The 20,468-nt window shown below is 34.7% G+C and overlaps 1 protein-coding gene and 1 long non-coding RNA gene across 2 annotated transcripts in view; both read right to left on the bottom strand.

The window, feature by feature from the left end:
• Positions 1–948: 948 nt before the first annotated feature.
• On the bottom strand, positions 949–5,537 carry LOC107011784 (uncharacterized protein At4g37920). The gene is made up of 6 exons (XM_015211428.2): positions 5,240–5,537; positions 4,873–5,150; positions 4,580–4,745; positions 2,922–3,166; positions 1,420–1,607; positions 949–1,345 (listed from the first exon to the last, which is right to left on the bottom strand). Exons 1-6 carry the CDS (start codon positions 5,427–5,429, stop codon positions 1,135–1,137), a joined length of 1,278 nt encoding a protein of 425 aa, XP_015066914.1. The 5' UTR covers positions 5,430–5,537; the 3' UTR covers positions 949–1,134.
• A 3,929-nt stretch (positions 5,538–9,466) lies between these two features.
• The window catches only part of LOC107011360, a 21,849-nt gene continuing 10,847 nt past the window's right edge, over positions 9,467–20,468 (bottom strand). Inside the window, exons 8-13 of the long non-coding RNA XR_003576961.1 lie at positions 19,880–20,010; positions 19,289–19,791; positions 19,151–19,184; positions 11,730–12,656; positions 9,734–10,130; positions 9,467–9,619 (exon numbers count right to left, since the gene is read on the bottom strand). This is a non-coding gene — a long non-coding RNA (uncharacterized LOC107011360). The remainder of the gene's footprint in view (positions 9,620–9,733; positions 10,131–11,729; positions 12,657–19,150; positions 19,185–19,288; positions 19,792–19,879; positions 20,011–20,468) is intronic.

Raw genomic sequence — 20,468 nt, 5'->3', positions numbered from 1 at the left:
AAAAAAATTGATTTAAAATCTATTTAATTTGGGTAATTAATGTGATGTTAGTGGGCTGAGTTTTAAATGGGTTGGACTGCATTTTTTGGGCTATAACTGAGCAAGTAATTAGTTATAGTATTTAGTGTGATGTTTTTACTCATTTATGTATTTGTTTTGAGATAAAAATAAAAAATAAATCAGAAAAAGATAAAAATAGATATTGGCAAATGCTGGCCATTGGAGGGCGCCACATCAGCTGATCAAGATTCAGATTTATATATATATATAGATTGTTAAAGAGTTTGGACGAATTCAACGTTCCAAATTTACATAGATTTTGCTAGAGTAATTTCAAGGAAAACTTCGAGTTTGAACCAATATTTATATATTAGCATCTCTCCGAGCCCGTGACATAAAATTTATCTAATCCCATAAAAGATGAATAACCTTGTTCTAAAATTAATTCGAATTTAATAATATTTTATTTTTATTTATCTATTTTAATAAATTATCCTTAATCTTGTGGTCTTAAACATGTCATGTAAAATTAAATATTATAAAAAAAAATTCATTTTTTTGAAACACAATAAAAAGGAAAGAAAGTGATTTGTTTTTGAAATGGAGGAAGTATTATTTTTATTATTAAATAATTACATTGAATACTAGTAAATTAAATTCATTTTAAAACATAATTAATAAAATCAATTGCGCAAATCCTACTAATTTATTAGATAATTACATAAAATACTAATAATTGAATATTATATGGAGAACTTCGAGCATGTTCAACATTTAAAGAAAAATAGAAATCCAATTTACAATTTCAAATCCTACTTTTTCAAGAATTTGATATTTGAAATCATGATTTGATGATGAAGTTTGACTTTGATTTTTTTTTTTGGTTGCAAATTTCATAAATAAATGTTGATTAGTAATCACGCTCCAACTCCAAGTGGTCTGATCACATACATAAAAGGGAAAACGCCTCTTTGCTATTTCTACAAAAAACAACTATACATAATTGCTTCACTATTGCAACCAGCCATTCATCCTACTGCATGCTGAGAGATACACAAATCACCAAAGAAAGCTAATTTTGAGAAGAGAACTGACAGTGAGCAATAACAACAGATACGCCGGTGGACTGGGTTGTCATATCACAGTTTCTTCTGGTTGTGAATCTTTTTCTGTATTAGCTTCTTTTTCCAAATATTCTGCTTCAACTGTTTCCTTTAGAATGGAAAGTCTCTGAATGACCATAGGTTGATCCAACTGCTTGGCTTCTCTAATTTCAGTCTCTTCTTTATTCATGTTGTATGCATCAAGCATGATTTTGATCCACTTGTGCAACTCTTTTGGACTTCTGCTCCACACAAGAAAGCATATAAGATTTCACTTTTGAGTCTTAACAAATGCACGAAAGCACTAAGCTCTTACGTGTATATGGCATTAGGATCCTTGGCATCATGTTCATGACCAGGGCTGAAAGCTGTTGCCAATGCTGAGAATCGCTCTTCAGGATCTGTGATGTTCAGCAGGTACTTAAGCAACTTTATTTCTTTTGGTGCCATGCTCCTTAGACTACTCTGTGTAGCTTTGTATAGACGATGCATTATCTCCTTTACCTACACCCATATGCCAGCATCAGCTCAATAAACTATCTGGCACTTCAACTAAATACAAGATTCCATCAGAGAGAGAAATTCGAGCACAAGATAGAACGTAATCAACATTTGGGACAGATATGATTTAAATTTAAACTACTGAAGTCACATTGGCATATATAGTTAAAAGAAAATGAGGAAAACAGAAGAACATCTAGAATAAAGCTACTGCTAACATTTCCAGGATAATACGATAAGAGGACTCTGCAAACTATTTGTGCAAACGTGGTGAACAGAAGTTAATTACAACATAATTTCATCCGACTCTCTTTGTTTCATTTCCAGGTAAAGTCAGCATACACTCTACCCTCTCTAGACCCACTTTGTGAGGTTACATTGGGTATGTTGTTGTTGAGTTCAGTGTCTTCGTTTCATTACAAATAAGAAACTTCCAGTTTTACAATTATATTCGAGTCCTCCCTTCCGCCCCCTTCAAATAAAATTGTAAGAAGAAAAAGATCAGGACACGGATTTAAGAAAATTGAGAAAAATATAATGGCCTTCAATTATGAGTAGCTTCAGGAATGAAGTTCTAAACTTTCTTAACAATATAGTAACACTCTTCGCCTCCAATGTTACTGCTAAATTTTTTTCTTGCATATGAGCTACAAGTGCTCATAAACCTTCCCCAACGAAGTATGCTACGTCACTGGCATAGAATTTTGACGCGTACATCATAGTGGTGTCAAATGTTTTGGAATATAGCACATGGAAAGTGTCATAAATCAAAAACAGAATTGAGTATTACTATTCAACATATAAGAATATAAGCAACTGTACATCCATCCTCAGGACCCAATGTTCGCTCGGATGAAAACGGGTTTAGAAATTAGTCATAGTCCAACTTAAGTTTGGGATCATCACAATATCATGAGTTGTCAGGCTTGGATGAGTTAAAAAAGATTGAGTCAATAAACGTTACATGACCTAACTGACCTATAACCAACCCACCCAACTTAAGTTTGAATATGCTATGCTTTTATAACAAAAATTAACACCCCTATAGTCCACAAGGACAAATCCACCAATTCATATGTTCCAATATCAAAGACCATGATCTGAAGCTACTTATTTAACATCACAATGACAGAAAAAGCAATTCAAGAATCTCCAAGTGTTTAAAACGAATATAATCATACCATAATATGGTTAGGATGATAAATCAGTTAAGATCCATATATGATGAAAATCAGCATTTCTCTTCAAGAAATAGATCAACGGAAAAATCTTTGTGCTCGTGTCTTTGTGAATCAAATGGACCACAAATGTCCGTACCTCATTTCTCATTGTAGAGGATTCTTTTGCTGAAGCCCAAGCACCATTTATCAGCAGCACCAAAGAAGAGTCAAGTTCTTTACTCTTGGCAAGGCTTTTAATCTTGTCACATGCTGCATCCACTGACGGAGAGTTCAAGATGTCATCGAATTTGGCCTGGGCAGTATCTAATGTTCCCACAATCTCCAGTGTGTTGTCATAAGCACTGACTGCAGACAAGCATCTAGTCCCAAGTCTGGCAAATGCTGCTCAATCAAAAAAACACAGAGAATGGCAAGATGACATCAGCACTCAATTTCTAGTTGCTTTCCAGTTTTCTTTTCAAATTATTCATTTCTCCATCCATTGAGATATGCATCAAAGGTCATTTAAAACGTCGTGTAAATCTGATTCATGATTGAACCCAATAGTTGGATTATTTGGATAAGAAAGTAGTACACAAATCACACTTCATTATTGAAAGATGAAAAGACAAAAAGAAAGGCTCATGCCTTTTATGTTGCATAAATTAGTTAAAGGGAGCCATGGAGTTACTATCCTAAAAATTCTGATTGACTTTAGTTTACAGGGTTCAGCTTTGATATATCTAATCTTGATTATGAATAAGGAAGCATTTAATGGATACTGGTGAAATTAAGACTATCTTAGACAAGATAATCTTTTGTAGAACAGCTATCGTCAGTCAGGGACTAGTTACTATAAGCAACAAAAAGCCCTACTGAAACATCACAATTTTTCAATCACAGAGATCGATGGTTCTCATTCCAAACTTTCATCAGTGATATGGTCAAACAAATGACATGCTCTTTATCAAATAAAAAAATGGCATGCCCATAAAGTACTTCCTAGAACAAACACAGCTTCAGCATAAGAGTAAAGAAAAAAGGACTAGTGAGAGGCTGATCAGTGTTGTCAAAGACTAAAAACCAGAAACACTGGAAGTTTCTCTTGGGACGTAAACCACAAATCACAATTAAAGTGAACGCCTTAGTGAAGAAAGGCACAAATGAGGAAAACAATTAACAGCATATGTAATGGAAAGTCCAAGAAAGTGAAGTAACTACAATTGAAAGAAATATATATAGTAGAATGGTGTCAGTTAAGTTTAAAAACAATTTTAAACTTGTATTTCAAATGCAAAGACACAAGTTTAAGCTTCTAAACTTTAGGCTGGTCAATATCTATCTCACTCTGAGTTTCTAACTTCCTACCTCAGCTCCGTGCAATGGCATATTCATCCATAATGTTCCCTTAACAATTGATATATCATATATCTAGCTATATTTATCTTTAAGGTTTCCTTCTTTAGAACAAAGCCCATTGGCACTGAGGCACACACCTTAATGACTTAATGCTTGCACCAAAGCACCACATAGGCGAGACAAAATGACCAATCGACTTGCACTGAGACTCAGGGCTTAAGCAGCCTTGCAATGGTCTTTTAATAACGCAGAAGCTTATAACAATAATCCTTTGCAACCCCAGCTAGTTTAGTTTGAACTCGTATGCCATAGTTTGTTTTATTTCCCAGAAGAAAAGTTGAAACTAAAACATGCTGCAGAACAGTTTTGGTTCTCTTCCTCTCACAACAACAACAACCCATAACTAGAACCATCAAACCTAAAAGAACAATAACACCATGAGCAAAGCCACTTTACCATCTCGGTCCTCCAAGCTGTTATAAGTTTCTGAAAGCAAAGACAGATGCCGAAAGAATTCACCATTGAAGTCCTTGCGCCTCTTTGTAACAATTGCATTCAAATCCCTGGGGTTATCTTGTATCTCTTTGAGAAGTTCAGTATGCCTTTCCATTTCATCATCAATCTGCAATGACCTCATTCCTGATCAAGAGCAATTTGGGAATATCTAAAAGTAAAGCCTTGTCAAAGTAAAACAGACTTCTCATTTTCAACCTTAAACCAAAATATGCATTAAAAGAAATTCACTATACCTTCCTAACTTTTCTAGCCAAGCTAATTAACTTTTCCTTCATTTGAGAATCATCTTCTGTGTCAGCTCGAGTTCGACACCTACTGTAAAATCTATCCCCGTACTTCTTCCACTCTTCTCGAAAAACCAAGTATTTTCTCCAATCTTTTGACTTGGGTTTTTCATTTAGGAACAAATCAATCATTTTATCACAAAACTGAGTAATTGTATACCCCTCAGCAACTTCAACATCAGCTTCTCCATCTACTGCCGCAGTAGATACACCACTAGCCAACACCTCTAAACAAGAACCATACAAAATATTTATCAATCAAGAAAATTGATGAAAAAGAAGATAGCAATACAATAAAAGACGACAAAGTAGTTACTAGTTGTGGGGTTGTTGGCACTTGTTCTAGTTGGTGTTCTTGATGCTGATTTCTTGAAATTCTCAAAAAGAAGGCTCGCAGGTTTGGTAGAAGTTAAGGGTAAAACTGCAGATGGTGAAAAGGGTGTGTGAAAAAGAAAGAGATTTGCCGTGGCGAAGATCGATGTCTCCAAGCAGTGGAGACGGCTCATTATTCTTCACTAAGCTTGCTCAAAGAACTCAACAATGGCTGATTCTTAAATCTTGATTTTCTTCTCTCGTCTATAGATAAGACACGCTTATGCGACATCGTATCTATCCTACATTTGCTTAAACCCTTCTAAACCCTCTAGTTTTTTTTCCCCTTTCTTTTTTTCTTTAATTCCTTTTGTATTTGTATTTTGAGTAATTTCCAAATTACCTATCTACATTTTTATTTTATCAAAACATGACACAGTTATTTTATTTTTTTACTTCCTTATTTTAATAATATATATCCACTATATTATTTTGAATGTCTAATCATACTTGTTGACTTTATTAAATTAATAAATGATTTAAAATTTATCCCTAATTTATTCTTATCATTAATTATAGTTATTATCTATTAAAATGTTGATATAATAAAATTATTCTTTAGTTTATAATTTCTTTTAAAATGTGTAAAGCATATATTCTGTACTAATACTATTAGACAAAAAAAAGTATTATCTAATAGCCGTAGTGATCTGGGCTACTTCTTGACTAAATAACTATATTCATCAGAATTAGGCCAGATACCAAACAACATAAATTAATATTTTTCTTATAAAGAAAAGAGACAAAAAAATTGTAATATATCACTTTACCGGTAGTCTAAGCAAAATATAGTTTAGTACATTCACAATCAAAAATTGTTGGAAGCTTTCAAGTACTACACAATGTATTTTCCCGTTTGAAGCTTCGGTTCACATGCAAAATATAGAAATCAGACACTACTTATATACAATAGTAACTTCCTGTATTTCGAATTCATAATCGAACTGTACACTATTATCTCCCTCCTCTAATGACCATAATCTCATTTTAAACTTTTGAAATATTAATATTGCTTTATTTATTTAACTTAACTAGTAAAATAGCCAACATCAGAACAAATTAAATGTTTCTTAGTATACCTGAGTACTAAAATCATTTTAAACGCAAGTATATATAGAAATTAAATACTATGCTATGTTAAGCAACTTAAACGATAACATAATAAATGGATTATGCTAGGGATAGAACATAATGATTAATGATCATGAATGCATTACAATGATTTAAATACAATGATTATGAATGCAATATAGTAATTTAAATACGGAGTAAACAGAGAAGGAACAATATTATTTTTTGAACCTCAACATGCTTCACTACAAAGCACTAATATTTATCAATAAACTAAGGATGGTAACAGAATCGATGCTTCTTTTTCTAGAAAGAAATTAAATCCTTTTAAGCTCCTAATGAAAAGCCTTCTAGTTGCTAGATTTTGCTATAGCAAATAGCATCTAAGCTTGCAAACTTCCAAAAGAGTTAGAACCACAGATACATATATCAACTTTCAACATCATCAAAAATCACCTTGTTCGTCCGTTTTTATCTAATACATACATTTTTGTTAAGTTATCCTTTTTGGTCTGAACGATTATAGGAACTTCTTATTACGTTTAGAAAATAGAAAAGTAATGTAAACCAATCACCTTTTCAGATTAGGCGAACAGTCTAACTCTAAGCAAATCAAAAGATTGTCCATCATGTACCAGGCTTTTGTGCAAAGAACAGCTCTGCATAAATGGTTTTCCTTCTCTCATTCATCACACTTGAACTGTCATCAAGTTCAAGAGACTCCGTAGAGGAGGCATCCTCTGTTGTTCTGCCCGCTACAATTGCTGCAGACTCATCCTTCAACCTAACAGGCAGTCTGATTTATCATTTAAAGCTGGAGCTAGCTGAAGCTGGATTTGTTATCCACGAATCATCCTCTGTACGTAAAACATTAGATGAAAGGGGTTGCGCAGAGCTTCTGGATTTCCAGCTAACATCAACTGTGCAATGAGCAAGAGATTTATCAATTGGCCGACTCGAACTTTCTATCTGACTGAGGAATCTGGACTCAGGGATCATGCTTTCAGAAGCACTTCCCCACAAAATCTCAGACCCCCACCTGATGTGCCATGCCAAGCAACAGTTTCTCAGCTCAAGAGAGGACTTGTTTGATTGCCATTTTGTCTAAAACTGGAGAGCGAAATAAAAATAAGAAAACTTATATGTGTATTTCAGCAAAAAAGTGGGTTGATAAGAAAAAACTGAACCATCCAAAGCAAAAACCAAATTAGCACAACAGCTTTGAAATCCATTGCAGCTGCAAGCATCATTTAGCCTTATGAGACAGCAGAAACACCAAGAAATGAAAATTGTTTTCCAAAATCTCATAAGAAACACCTGATGTGCCCTGCCAATTCCCGGTTATTCAGCTCGATAGAAAACAAGTTTTACAAAACTTCCATGAGAAAAAAACCTCCACATCCTCATGGTGTATAAAAAGGAGCAAAGAGAATAATAAAAATAAGAAAAGTGGAAGGTCGTGTATAGTTTCATGGAAAGGGTTGTTTGGTATGGAGGGGGAAGAAAATGAAGATTGCAAAAAGGCCAAACAAAAATCAGCTCAACAGCGTTGGAATTTTTCATTGCTGCAATCATTGATTAGCCTTATGAGACGGAAAAGATACATCATGAAATAGAACTTCCTCTTAAGTCTGATAGACCTACCTGACATGCCAAGCATAGCAACAATTTTCTAGCTCAAGAGAGGACATGTTTGATTGTTTTTTGAGTTTATACCAGAGAGAGTAATAAGAAAAAGAAAAGTGGAAAGTCGTGTATTTTCTCCGAAAAGGTGGTTAAAATGACCACACAAAAAAACTTTCTGACGCCAAAACACAATTACCTCAAATTCTTTGAAACGCAGCATGGCTGCAAGCAACAGATCAACTATGAGACGGAGAAGAAAGACCAAGAAAAGAACCTTCTCCTAAAATCTCATAGACCCACCTGAAGTACCATACCTAGCAACAGTTGCTTATAGCTCGAGAGATGATATGTTTTATTGAACATCGACCGATGAAAACCTCCAAATCTTCATTGTGTATTAAAACGGAGCAGAGTGAGTAATAAGAATAAGAAAAGTTCAGTCAAAACAAAACTGAGCTTTGCAAAAAGGGTGGTTCTGAGAGAGGGGGAATGCATTGCTTAGTCAAAACATAAATCAGCTCAAAAGCTTAGGAATTTGTCATGGCTGCAAGCATCAGTTATCTTATGAGATAGTGAAGAAACACCATGAAATGAAACTTTCTCCAAAATGTCACAAACTCACTTGAGATGTCATGCCACGCCAAGCAGTAGTTTTTCAGCTCAAGAGAGAACAGGTTTAATTGCAATTTTGAGTTACACCGGAGAGAGTAATAAAAATACGAAAGTGGAAGGTCATGTGTAGTTTCACCAAAAGGGTGGTTTGGTGAGAAAACAAAACTGAGTTCAAAACACAATTAGCTCAATAGCATTGAAATCCGTCGTGGCTGCATGCATCACTTTAATCAGCTCAAGTCAAAAACAAGTTTTATTGAACTTCCACTGGAAGACAAAACCTACTAATCCTCATGACAAATTATCTTTTGATAGCGATGAAGATATTACAAAAGTAACTAAGAAATCAACAAAATCGCCTTGAAGATGAATATAGTGTTAAATTTGAAGTAGCTGATGATGTTAGCCAGGTCTTTAATCAAATGTCTCCTAGAGGCAAGGAAATATATGCAAATCTCAAAGCAAGGCATTAAAGAGGTCAAAATTTGTCAGGAGATTCAGAAAAAATTTCATTACCAAGGAAATATATCTTGAATTAAAACAAGCATCCGATATAGCAAATGCCAATCAAAGATTAGTTTTCTGTTTTCTTTGTTGAGAAAAATATACTGACCTGCTAAGACAGTTGTTGTTAGGGAATCAAAGTGTAGTAAAAAAGATTACTTATCACATCTTCTATCCATCAATTTTAGCCTGTATATCTTACATCAGGACGTGAGATGTTTCTTGAGAGTCGAAAAAACCATCACTTGCATTCAATTTGTTAACGGAACTCAGATGACTCCCCAACCCACTGCACATAACAGCAAAGGAGAAGGAGAAGCATGTATGCAAAGCAGGTCATCTTCATTCTTCACTGCATGCAAATGGACAAAATCAAAAGAAACTAAACAGGAAATATCCTTAAGTTAGCTGCAATAACAAAGAAGGACCTTTCAATATCAACAAATTTGTAGGAGTGCACAAGGGCGATTCTTAGTAAAGACTCTTTCAGAGAATGCAAGACTCTCTTTGTCTTCCAGATTATATATGCAAATCAAAAGATCAATCAGGACAGAATACAACTTTAGAAGTAAAGTATGTAAATCAATATTTATTATTTTGTTTGAATTATGAGCAAACTAAGTACTTGGAGGTAGGCTTATGCAGAATTAGCTGTTGTACCAACATTTTGTCTACATTCATCAATTCCAAGGTAGAAACACTTGCCCCTTCCTGTAAACAATGGAAAAAACGAAGACCAAATTAGTAGTCTTATACCTTATCCCAGTGGGTATTACCAACTAAAATACTTGTATGTTGTGGATGCCACTCCATGTGTTCTGCGCGGCTTTTCTAACATTTTTACGAGAAGGTATCTCATCGCAATCTGGGAAGCTGCCAACCAGACTTCTCCTCAGAGAATCCTTGTCTCCATTGGTGCTACTCTCTGGAACTGATTGAAGTTCATTAGGGGGCCATCTGCTTATTTGAAGAGCTTCCTTATAACTTCCTTTTTTCTTTTTCCCCATTACTGATTTTCTCCCCTGCATTTAAAGTCTCTCTGTAAAATTTCTGCCTTATTAATAAAGACCTCAATTTTCTTAGAGAGATCAGACCAGCCAGCATTGAATGTGATTTCAGGGAGAATAATTACAGATCTCAGCTCTCCTTTAACAGTAATAACAGACAAAAATCTACCATATTTATTGTACTTCAAAGAGCAATAAACAAGAGTAGCTAGATCTCTGCATCTCCAAGTTTTGAAAGATTTTCCTTTCATTTCGAATCTTCACTAAATCTTCTGCAGAGCCATCGTAGTTCTACTCTACTCAGCTTCATTCTTATCATATATAACCCAACACTCTCCACTCATTCAAGTCAAGAATTAAGTCACAAGACTTATTCCTAATCTGAAAAAGATTTTGTTCTTTATCTTACTCGTGAATAATTGATTGCGAAGAAAGGTAAGTGTTGTTACCCAAGACGTAGTGGGAGATGAAAGTCCTTGTGGCCTGAAACAAATCAACAAAAGGCTGAAAATCTGAATTACGTCAATTCACATGCCAGCGCGTGTCGCACGTGACTTAGATTTCTGGGAAGTAGTGGTGGCGCGTGCGAGCGCGTGGAGGCTTTCTGGGGATGGGTTTTTTGGGGTTGGGTCACGGGTGTCTGCTAGAGGCTTTGGTGGAAGGAGATTGTCAGAAAAAGAATAGGGGAGGAGGATTCGGTGATCAGAAGGACCACCGGCGGGGTTATGGGTTGGAAGTTGATTTAAAAGTTACATCGGGATTCATGTCGGAGAAAAGTCAAAAGAGTTAGTAAAAAAAGGTATTTGCGTAAGCACAAATGTTGTCCCTTACCTCTAGCGCTGGCTAGTTATTGATGGTATTAGAACAAAAAAATTCCCTTAGAAGTAACAATATAATCAACCCAATTAAAACATAAAATGGAACTTAAGAGACAATATGCACAAATGACCTTAAAAGCCTTAAACCCTCAAACTTCTTCTTGCTTTCAACTAGATGGAGCAAAGAACTATTAGCTGTTAGCAAATGTTGTATAGATACCTCATAATGGAATAACTAGACTGAGAAGAAGTGCTTGTCATGCTTTGTTTTCCACACTAAGACATGCATATATCCTTCAGAGGGAGGAACAGGAATGCTAAAGAGAAAAGGCTCTAAAGTTTAGTACAAGGTTCGAGAATGTAGGTGAGCAATCTCTCCCAGCCCTAGTGTATTTACTACACAATGTAGCTCTACTCCCAATAATTCCAAATCTCAATTCTTGAGTCCTAATATTTAATGTCACTTCCTAATCCTGTATTAACAACTACAATCAATACTATATTACCTTTCCCCTATAAGACTGATTTTCAAATGGATTACATATATAACTTTTTGAATGTATAATATGACAGAGACAGGTATTAGAGAATGCTACCGCAAGAAACGTGACAGATGTTGGTTGCTTGTCAATCAGATTTAAGTTCCCGCTTTAAAACATATAACTTCATGATAGAGTTAGGTTCAACTTCAATAAATGTCGCAAAATTTACTGGAATGGAATTTCAGGTAAATGACGATTTTATCAAGTTGCATAAATGGATTGTGAGGAAAATCTAAATAAAGAACTTAACTAACCTGATAAATGATATTGAAGCTTGACAATGAATGTTGAAACCTGGTCACGAGCAAAGGATCTGGTGGCAGAGGAGACAGTTCTGGACTAAAAGATAGCAGGCCAGAACCATAATTTTTGTTCTGTCTAATGAAATTCATAAGATGATCATCTTTATCCAGAATGTTCTTGGTTAATAAAGTTTTTCTGAATCTCCAGGCAAATTTTAGCCTCTCCAATGCCTTGCTCTGAGTTTCTAACCAGGAGAAGTTTCTCAAAATATATTTCCTCGACTCTAGGAGACATTAGATTTAAGACAAGGTTAACATCATCAGCAACTTCAAATTCAACACTATAATCATCTTCAGGGTGATTTTGATTATTTCTATAGTTACTTTTATCGAACTTAAGATCTTCATCACTATCAAGAGATGATCCATCACGTTTCAGGCTTTTGTGCAAATTAAGAACAGCTCCACATAAATGTTTTCCTTCTCTCATGCATCACATTTAACTGTCATCAAGTTCAAGTGATACCCTAAATAAGCATCCTCTCTTGAACTGCCAGCTACAATTGTTTGAAAATCATATCCTCCCATCATGAACCTGCCTCACAGTCAGATTTATAATTGGATCTAGCTGAAGCACTGAATTTGTTATCCAGGAAATCATCCTCTCTAGGTAAAATATTAGATGAAAGGGGTTGCACAGAGCTTTTGGATTTCCTCCAGTTCACGCCAGCTGTGCAATGAGCAGGAGAGCCAATTGATCGACTTGAACTTTTGCTCTGACAGAGGAATCTGGACTCCGGATCATGCTTTTCAGAAGCACTTCTGCACAGAATATTCTGTGAAGATTGAATCTCTCTACTGAATGCACTCTCCAGTAAGTTTCTTTGGCTGCAGGGAAGAAAGTGAAGCTTTGCAACTCTGAGCCCGAACCTCCTTTTCCTGATCACATAACTCACAGGTAAATCAAAAAAGAGCAGCAGGGAATGGAATAGCAATAGATGAGGAAGATATTTCCAAAACTAAAATCCTATCTAGGTTTTCTTAAAGTAGCTTAAGAGAAAAGTAAGTTATACAACTACACGATGGACATAACACTGAAATACATAATTAACTGTCTCTTCCACTAACCAACCTTATTTGTTTCCTTCCACCCACCCTCCTCTTCTAGGGAGGCAGTGGGATGCTACAGCTTACAGGGAAGGGAATGTGCAGAAACAAAGCCAAATTTACAATGAATACTAAGTTATGTTGCATAAAAATGTCGGGTACAATTGCTCTCACCAAGAGTTACTTCCTCGCGACAGTATCCTCAATAAAGAGAAGGACGGCCCCAATCCCACAAGTAACATTAAGAACCAACCAGCCACCATAAGCTTATTCTCTTCAACATTCATATTCCTTATGGCAGGATTGGGGTCCCTTCCTTCTCTCATACTTGTCTCAGTCATATTAGGGCTCAATTTTTGTTCAAATAACATAAAATTATCTTGTGAATTAGACTGCTTTGATTGACCTACAAGTTTGAAACTTCTACGAATTGGAGGCACCTCTCTACCCTGATCTCACTTAAATATCAGGCTCATTGTCGATGATAGGGTTCAAACATGTGACATATTCCCTTCACATCCCGTTTTGAGTCATCATCACTGACCAAAGCTCTGGGGCTAGTACAACCCAAAAATGATACTTATGAGAAAAATATACATCCCGTGATAATATTCTTCTCGTGGTGCAGGAACAAAAATATCACAAACTTCTTAATAATGATTACCACTGTATGCAATAAATTTTCTATTAGAAACTTCAAGAAATCAGAGAGAAACAACAAAGAACCATATCCTTTGTAAAATACTTGGTCAGAAATCAAAAATCAATATGCAGCTGAATATCACGATCTCTTTAAGATAACAAGACTCCAAGAAGATTGATGTAGCAAATATATCTATGAAAAATTGACAAAAATTTTGAAAATTACTGCAAAACAAGCAAAAAAAAATTGGGTAAGCAAAAATAAGGAGACTACGTTCAAACTACAAGAATTGTCCGTCTTAGAAGCAAGAAACACATTATAATAAGAAATACTACTCCAATCAAGAAACAAATATGTATGACATTTACTAGTTAGCATTGGCCTATATGGTTTTGCAACCAAAAGAAGCTAGAAACGTGGTTTTGCATTGTTCTCCCATAACAAATGGGAGCTCATTTTGTTCCACACAAACATCTGTGACGCAAGGCCTTGCCTGTCAGAGGCTCCTTTTTAATAGTTCGGAGTCCAATACGATTAGGAATAACAAATAGTGTTTAGCCAGTTTTAACCTATTTATTTAACCCACGTTAGAGTTTCAAAAAGTGATTGGGTGTTTTCAAATATTTTTTTACAGAAAACAATCCAAAACCAAAATCACAAACAAGCCCTAGCACAAACTCAATTCTACAAAATAAATCCGAATGCTCACATTCGTTTCCCAACCCCCAAAAAATTACTCCCTCTGTTTAAAAAAGAATGGTCTACTTTGACTTGGAATGGAGTTTAAGAAAAGTAAGAAGACTTTTTAATCTTGTGGTTCTTAATTAAAATTATGTAAAATGTACCAAAATGTCCTTTAATCTTGTGGCCTTAAACATGCCATGTGGAAAGTTGAAGTTAAAGTGTTGCTAAAAAAGGAAAGGTGTCATTCTCTTTTAAACAAACTAAAAAAGAAATTGAGTCATTCTTGTTAGAATTGAAATAGGTTTATACAATCCTATTGGAATAGGAATAGGTTTATATAATCCTATTAGAATAGGAATAGGTTTATACAATCCTATAAAATAGGAATATGATTACTAAATAGTATCCTTCTTGGTAAAGGATTGGATCTATAAATAGGGTCTCAATGTTGTTAGAATAGGAATAGGTTTATACGATCCTATTGGAATAGAAATAAATTAATACAATCCTATTAGAATAGGAATAGGAATACTAAGTAGGATAATAGTATCCTACTTGATAAAGGATTGTATTCTATGGTCTATAAATAGGGTCTCAATGTTATTATGTAGACAAAACAACAATTCAATAATATTTTTACCTATATTTCTAACATGGCTTCAGAGCCCCTACATTCTTGGTAGAAAATCAAAGAGCTTCCACTGCCGGCGGGCGGCTATTACTCATATGCCGCTCGTCCGGCCAATGATTATGTTAGCAAAATAAAATAAAATTGAGTCACTGTGTATCTTTCTTGTGACTATTTTCTCACATCTAATTTGTGCAACACCGCACTATCATTCCAGTGACTACTTTTTTCATATTTAATTTGTGTAGCCCATGCCATCATTTCGGTGACTACTTTTGTCATATTTAATTTGTGTAGCACCGTGTCATCATTCCGGTGACTACTTTTTCATATTTAATTTGTGTAGCACCGTGCTATCATTTCGGTGACTAACTTTTCATATTTTGTTTGTGTAGCACTGTGTCATCATTCAAGTACTACTTTTTCATATATAATTTGTGTACCACCGTGCCATTTTTTCGGTGACTATCTTTTTTTTTGCATATCTGATTTGCGTAGCACCGTGCATCTCCTGAACTACTTTTCATATTTAATTTGTGTAGTACCGTGAATTTTTCCGAACTATTTTCTCATATCTGAGTTGCATAACATCATGTGTCTTTTCAATGACTCAGATTTGATTTGCATAGTTCCATTCGTCTTTCCGGTGACTCCTTAGATCTGATTTGCATAGGGTTATGCCATCATTCCAACCCTACCCATATTATTTCTCTTTTTCAATGGGGTCATTCTATCAATTCGAACTATCCCATTTAATTTCTATTTTCTAGTTCGGTTCTGAAATCATTCAGACCCTGCCTATATAATTTTATTTCTTAGATTGTGGCCACTTTTAGCCATCAAATCTAATACTCTGATATATGAGCATGTTCAAGCCAATTTATCGGTAACTTGTTTAATATCAACTCATCAATTGATTCCAACATGATCTATATACTTTATACTATGTTTTGAGCACTTTGTTACTCGGCGGGAATTTAGTAGCCTTGTATATGTGAGTCATTCTATGGTCTAAAGCAGTCTTTGCAGGTTCGGTTTGAAAAGTTCAACACTAGAATTTTATCTCTATGTTTACTGACATTATGCATCAAATCCAGTATTTAATGAGAAGACAAGCACATTGGGATTGATCGTCAATTTTGTGAAGTCGATTGATCAACTTGAAGATATCTCACCAAGCCCCTCAGCGGTTCTCGTGATAATTACATTTGTAACAAGTTCAGGTACATGAATTGTATGCACTAGCTTGAGGGGGAGTGTTAGAATAGGATTAGGTTTATACAATCCTATTGGAATAGGAATAGGTTAATATAATTCTATTAGAATAGGAATACTAAACAGTATCTTACTTGATAAAGGATTGTATTCTATGGTCTATAAATAGGGTTTCAATGTTATAATGTAGACACAGCAATTTCAATAATATCTTTTTCCTATATTTCTCACAAATGTAATAATGTAAAAGAACAACAATAATTCAATATTATTTTTTCCTTATATTTCTCACATGGTATCAGAGCCTCTACGATCTTGGTAGAAAATCAAAGAGCTTCCACTGCCAGTGGCCACCCCTCCGACTAATGATTATATTAGCAAAAGTTGGGTCACCGTGTATCTTTGTGGTGATTATTTTCTCATATATCTAATTTGTGTAGCACAGTGTCATCATTCCGATGACTACTTTTTTGTATCTAATTTGTGTAGCACCATGCCATCATTTCAGTGACTAGTTTTTCATATTTAATTTTTGTAGCATCGTGCCATCATTATGATGACTACTTTTTCATATTTAATTTGTGTAGCACTGTGTCATCATTCCAGTGACTGCTTATTCATATATAATTTTTGTAGCACAGTACCATCCTTTCGGTGACTACCTTTTTATCGCATATCTGATTTGCGTAGCACCGTGCATCTATTCAGACTACTTTTCATATTTAATTTGTATAGTACCGTGGTTTTTACCGACTATTTTCTCATATCTGAGTTGCATAGCATCATGTGTCTTTTCAATGACTCATCTTCGATTTGCATAGTTCCATTCGTCTTTCCAGTGACTCCTCAAATTTGATTTGCGTAGGTTATGCCATCATTTCAATCCTACCTATATAATTTTTCTTTTTCATTAAGGTTGTGCCATCATTCCAACCCTGCCCATGTTACTTCTCTTTTTCAACAGGGTTGCTCCATCAATTCGAACTATCCTATTTAATTTCTATTTTCTAGTTGGGTCGTGACATCATTCTGACCCTACCTATATAATTTTATTCCTAAGATTGTGACAACTTTTAGCCATCAAATCTAATACTCTGACATATGATCATGTTCAAACCAATTTTTCTGTGACTTGTTTAATATCGACTCATCTATTGATTCCAACAAGATATAAATATACTAGGTTTTGAGCACTTCGTTGCTCAGGGGAGTTTAGAAGCCTTGCATGTCGATTGTGCAGATCACTCTATGGTCTAGAACAATATTTCTCAAGCTTGGTCTGGAAAGTTCAACACCAACATTATGCATCAAATATTCATCAAATTCAGTATTTCATGCGAAGATTTAGCACAGTGAGATTGACTGACATTATGCATCAAATCCAATATTTAATGAAAAGACATGCACATTGAGAATGACCGTCAATTTTGTGAAGTCTGCAAATATCTCACCAAGCCCCTCTTCGGTCCCCGTGTTAATTACATTTGTAACAAGCTAGGTATACATGAATTGCACGCACTAACTTGAGGGGGAGTATTAGAATTGGAATATGTTTATACAATCCTATTGGAATAGGAATATGTTTAGGTTTATACAATCCTATTAGAATAGGAATAGGAATACTAAATAGTATCCTACTTGGTAAAGGATTGTATTCTAGGGTCTATAAATAGGGTCTCAATGTAATAATGTAAAAAACAACAATTCAATATTATTTTTTTCCCATATTTCTCACAATTCTTTTTTGAACAGAAGGAGTAAATAATAAGTGCCAACTGAAAATCTCGCCTTACATTCCACAGAGGTCACTTGAAGGCTCTAGAATTCAAATCATATAAAGATCTTGGGCAGTTCAGGATATTAAAAACAATGAATTTATCTGAGATCTACTTCGCTGCTCAATGTTATAAGCACCTTTAAAACACATATTTATGTTATTATAAGTAAGATATGCATTAGTCATTTGGCAACAAATTTTGAATTGATATTTGCATTACGAAACTCAAGGAAAACAAAAACACTGTACAAAAGGCGAAACGGTCCTCTCGTACTTGTGTGCATTTGTATTTTGGACCTTTGAACTTAGAACTTTGTCAATTGAACTCTCTAACTCAATGAATTTTAACATTTTAAATCCCTTCGACCGATGACCATGCTTATGTGGTAACTTGATTAATGAGTTAGAATAAATACAAGATTCCACGCCAAAAAAGCGTAGACACTAGAATTTAGACTAAAAATAGTTTGAAGAACAAATAGAATAAACAGAAGACAATTATTAAAATAAATATATCATTCTTTCTCCTATCCCCCACCCATCCCTGTTTCTTTTCCTCTTCTACCATTACTTCATTTTCCCTGTCCTATACCCAGACCCCCATTTCGCTCTTTCTCCCTTTCTCCGCTCTTTTCCAATTTCTTTTTCTCTTTCCCCTAAATTAAAAACGAAATTGTGCAAAAACATTGAACATAATAAACAAAGGAAAATTCAAAAAAATTGGTGCGATACACAGTTGTCGGAAGAAATATGTCTAATAAGTATCTTGACCTCTTTTGTTATTAAAATTGTTCTTTATTTGTCTTTCTTTTCATTTTTATAGGGTAATGGTGAAAGTAATAGTTGAATATCTTTGTGAAATTAGATAAAGTATATTGTGAAATTATGTGCAAATATTAAGATATATTAAGGTATTGTAATGGTGATTAATTGATATCAATGGAAGAAAGAATTCTAGAAGTTGCTCAAGTAACTATGGAGTAATGGAGTGAAAAAGAAGAAAAAATTAATTTTTTAAAAAATTAAATAATAAATAATGTGTCAGGTAAAATCTGATGTGGATGAGGATATGTCATTTTCATTGGGCGTTTGAAGTTCACACAAAGCCAATGGGATTTAAAATGTTGAGATTTATTGAGTTAAAAGATTCAGTTGACAAAGAGCAAAGTTAAAAGGTCAGAATACAAACTCATACAAATATAAGGGTCCATCAGACCATTTCGCCCCCTATACAAAACAAGCATCAAATATAACCAATGATTAGTTTTCCATTTTCTCAGGTCAGGAAAATGTACTGAAATAATTGGATACAGAAATATTGAAGGACCTGCAAGTTGAAATGGTTTTTAGGGGAAACAAAGTGTAGAAAAATAACTTACCACATCTTTTATCCATCAATTTGGGCCGTTATACCTACATTGTGTAAACATCATGGGCTGAGATGTATCCAGAGAGCTAGAATAAACCATCGCTTGCATTCAATTTATTAAGGAAACTAAGATGAAACCCAAACTCACTAGACAATAGCGGCAATGGGGAAGGAGAAGCATGTGTGCAAAGCAGGTCATCCTCACGACATGCAAATGAACAACAAAATGTAAGAAACCAGATAGGTAGAAACCTAAAGTTAGTGGTACAACATACACACCTTTCAATATCAACAATTTTGAAGGAGATACTGGAATGCACAAGGGAGATTTTTAGCAGAGACACTTTAAGAGAAAGCAAGACCTTCTTTGGGCTTCAAGATTATATATGAAAACTAAAAGATCAATATAGCTTTAGAAGTAAAGTAAGTAAATCAATATTTTTATTTGTTTGAATTGTGAGCATACTAGAAGTACTTGGAGTGCATTTGGTTCCTTCGAACTAGTTGGTTGTAAAACTACATCATGAACAACAACCGCAAAGAGAAAAATCTCAACAAATTTCCTTACTAGCAAACAACAATCAACTCCTGTATGAGATAGGCTTATACATAATTCCCTGTTGCACCAACATCTTGTCTACAAAATCTGCCCTGTAACAATGGCAAGAACAAAGACCAAGATAGTAGTTTTATACCTATCCTAATGGATATGACCAACTAAAACTCAAAACAACTTTACCTTCAAAAAATTACGATATCCATCTGGCCTCCCGTGACTTTTAGTAACAATTTCCAACAAAGAAACATCAGAAGTGGAGCCCAGAGCCTCTCCTTTAAGGCCAAAGCTTGCAGGGAAAGCATGCATATCATCTGAAAGGCAATATTTTGATGTCGCAGGTGTAAAGCAAGCATATGAAACTATAGTTAAAATGGTCAGACGAAAATGAAGCATAACAGAAGATGAAAGAAACAGATACATATACAGTCTACATAAACTGGGCTATAAAAACCTAAGCACCAATATATATGTTCCAACTCAACTTCAGCTAGAATATATAATCAAAATAACTCTACATACCTAATAAAGCATAAAAAATATTGAAACTTTAAAAGGGTAAATTAGTACACCTAGGTGGTATCTGCATCGAGGCTGTTGAAAACCAACTCCTCAACAAATCATACAAAGTTGTATTGAACTTCCACATAAGACAAACCCTTCACATCCTCATGGTTTATAACACGGATCAGAGATAGTAATAAGAATAAGAAAAGAGAAAGGTCATGTGTAATTTTACAAAAAGGGTGGTTTGGTGTGGGTGGGTGGGTGG

The sequence above is a fragment of the Solanum pennellii genome, chromosome 2 (assembly GCF_001406875.1).
Source record: "Solanum pennellii chromosome 2, SPENNV200".
NCBI lineage: Eukaryota > Viridiplantae > Streptophyta > Magnoliopsida > Solanales > Solanaceae > Solanum > Solanum pennellii.
The sequence above is the reverse complement of the archived record's forward strand: the minus strand, read 5'-3'. Positions and strand labels throughout refer to the sequence as shown.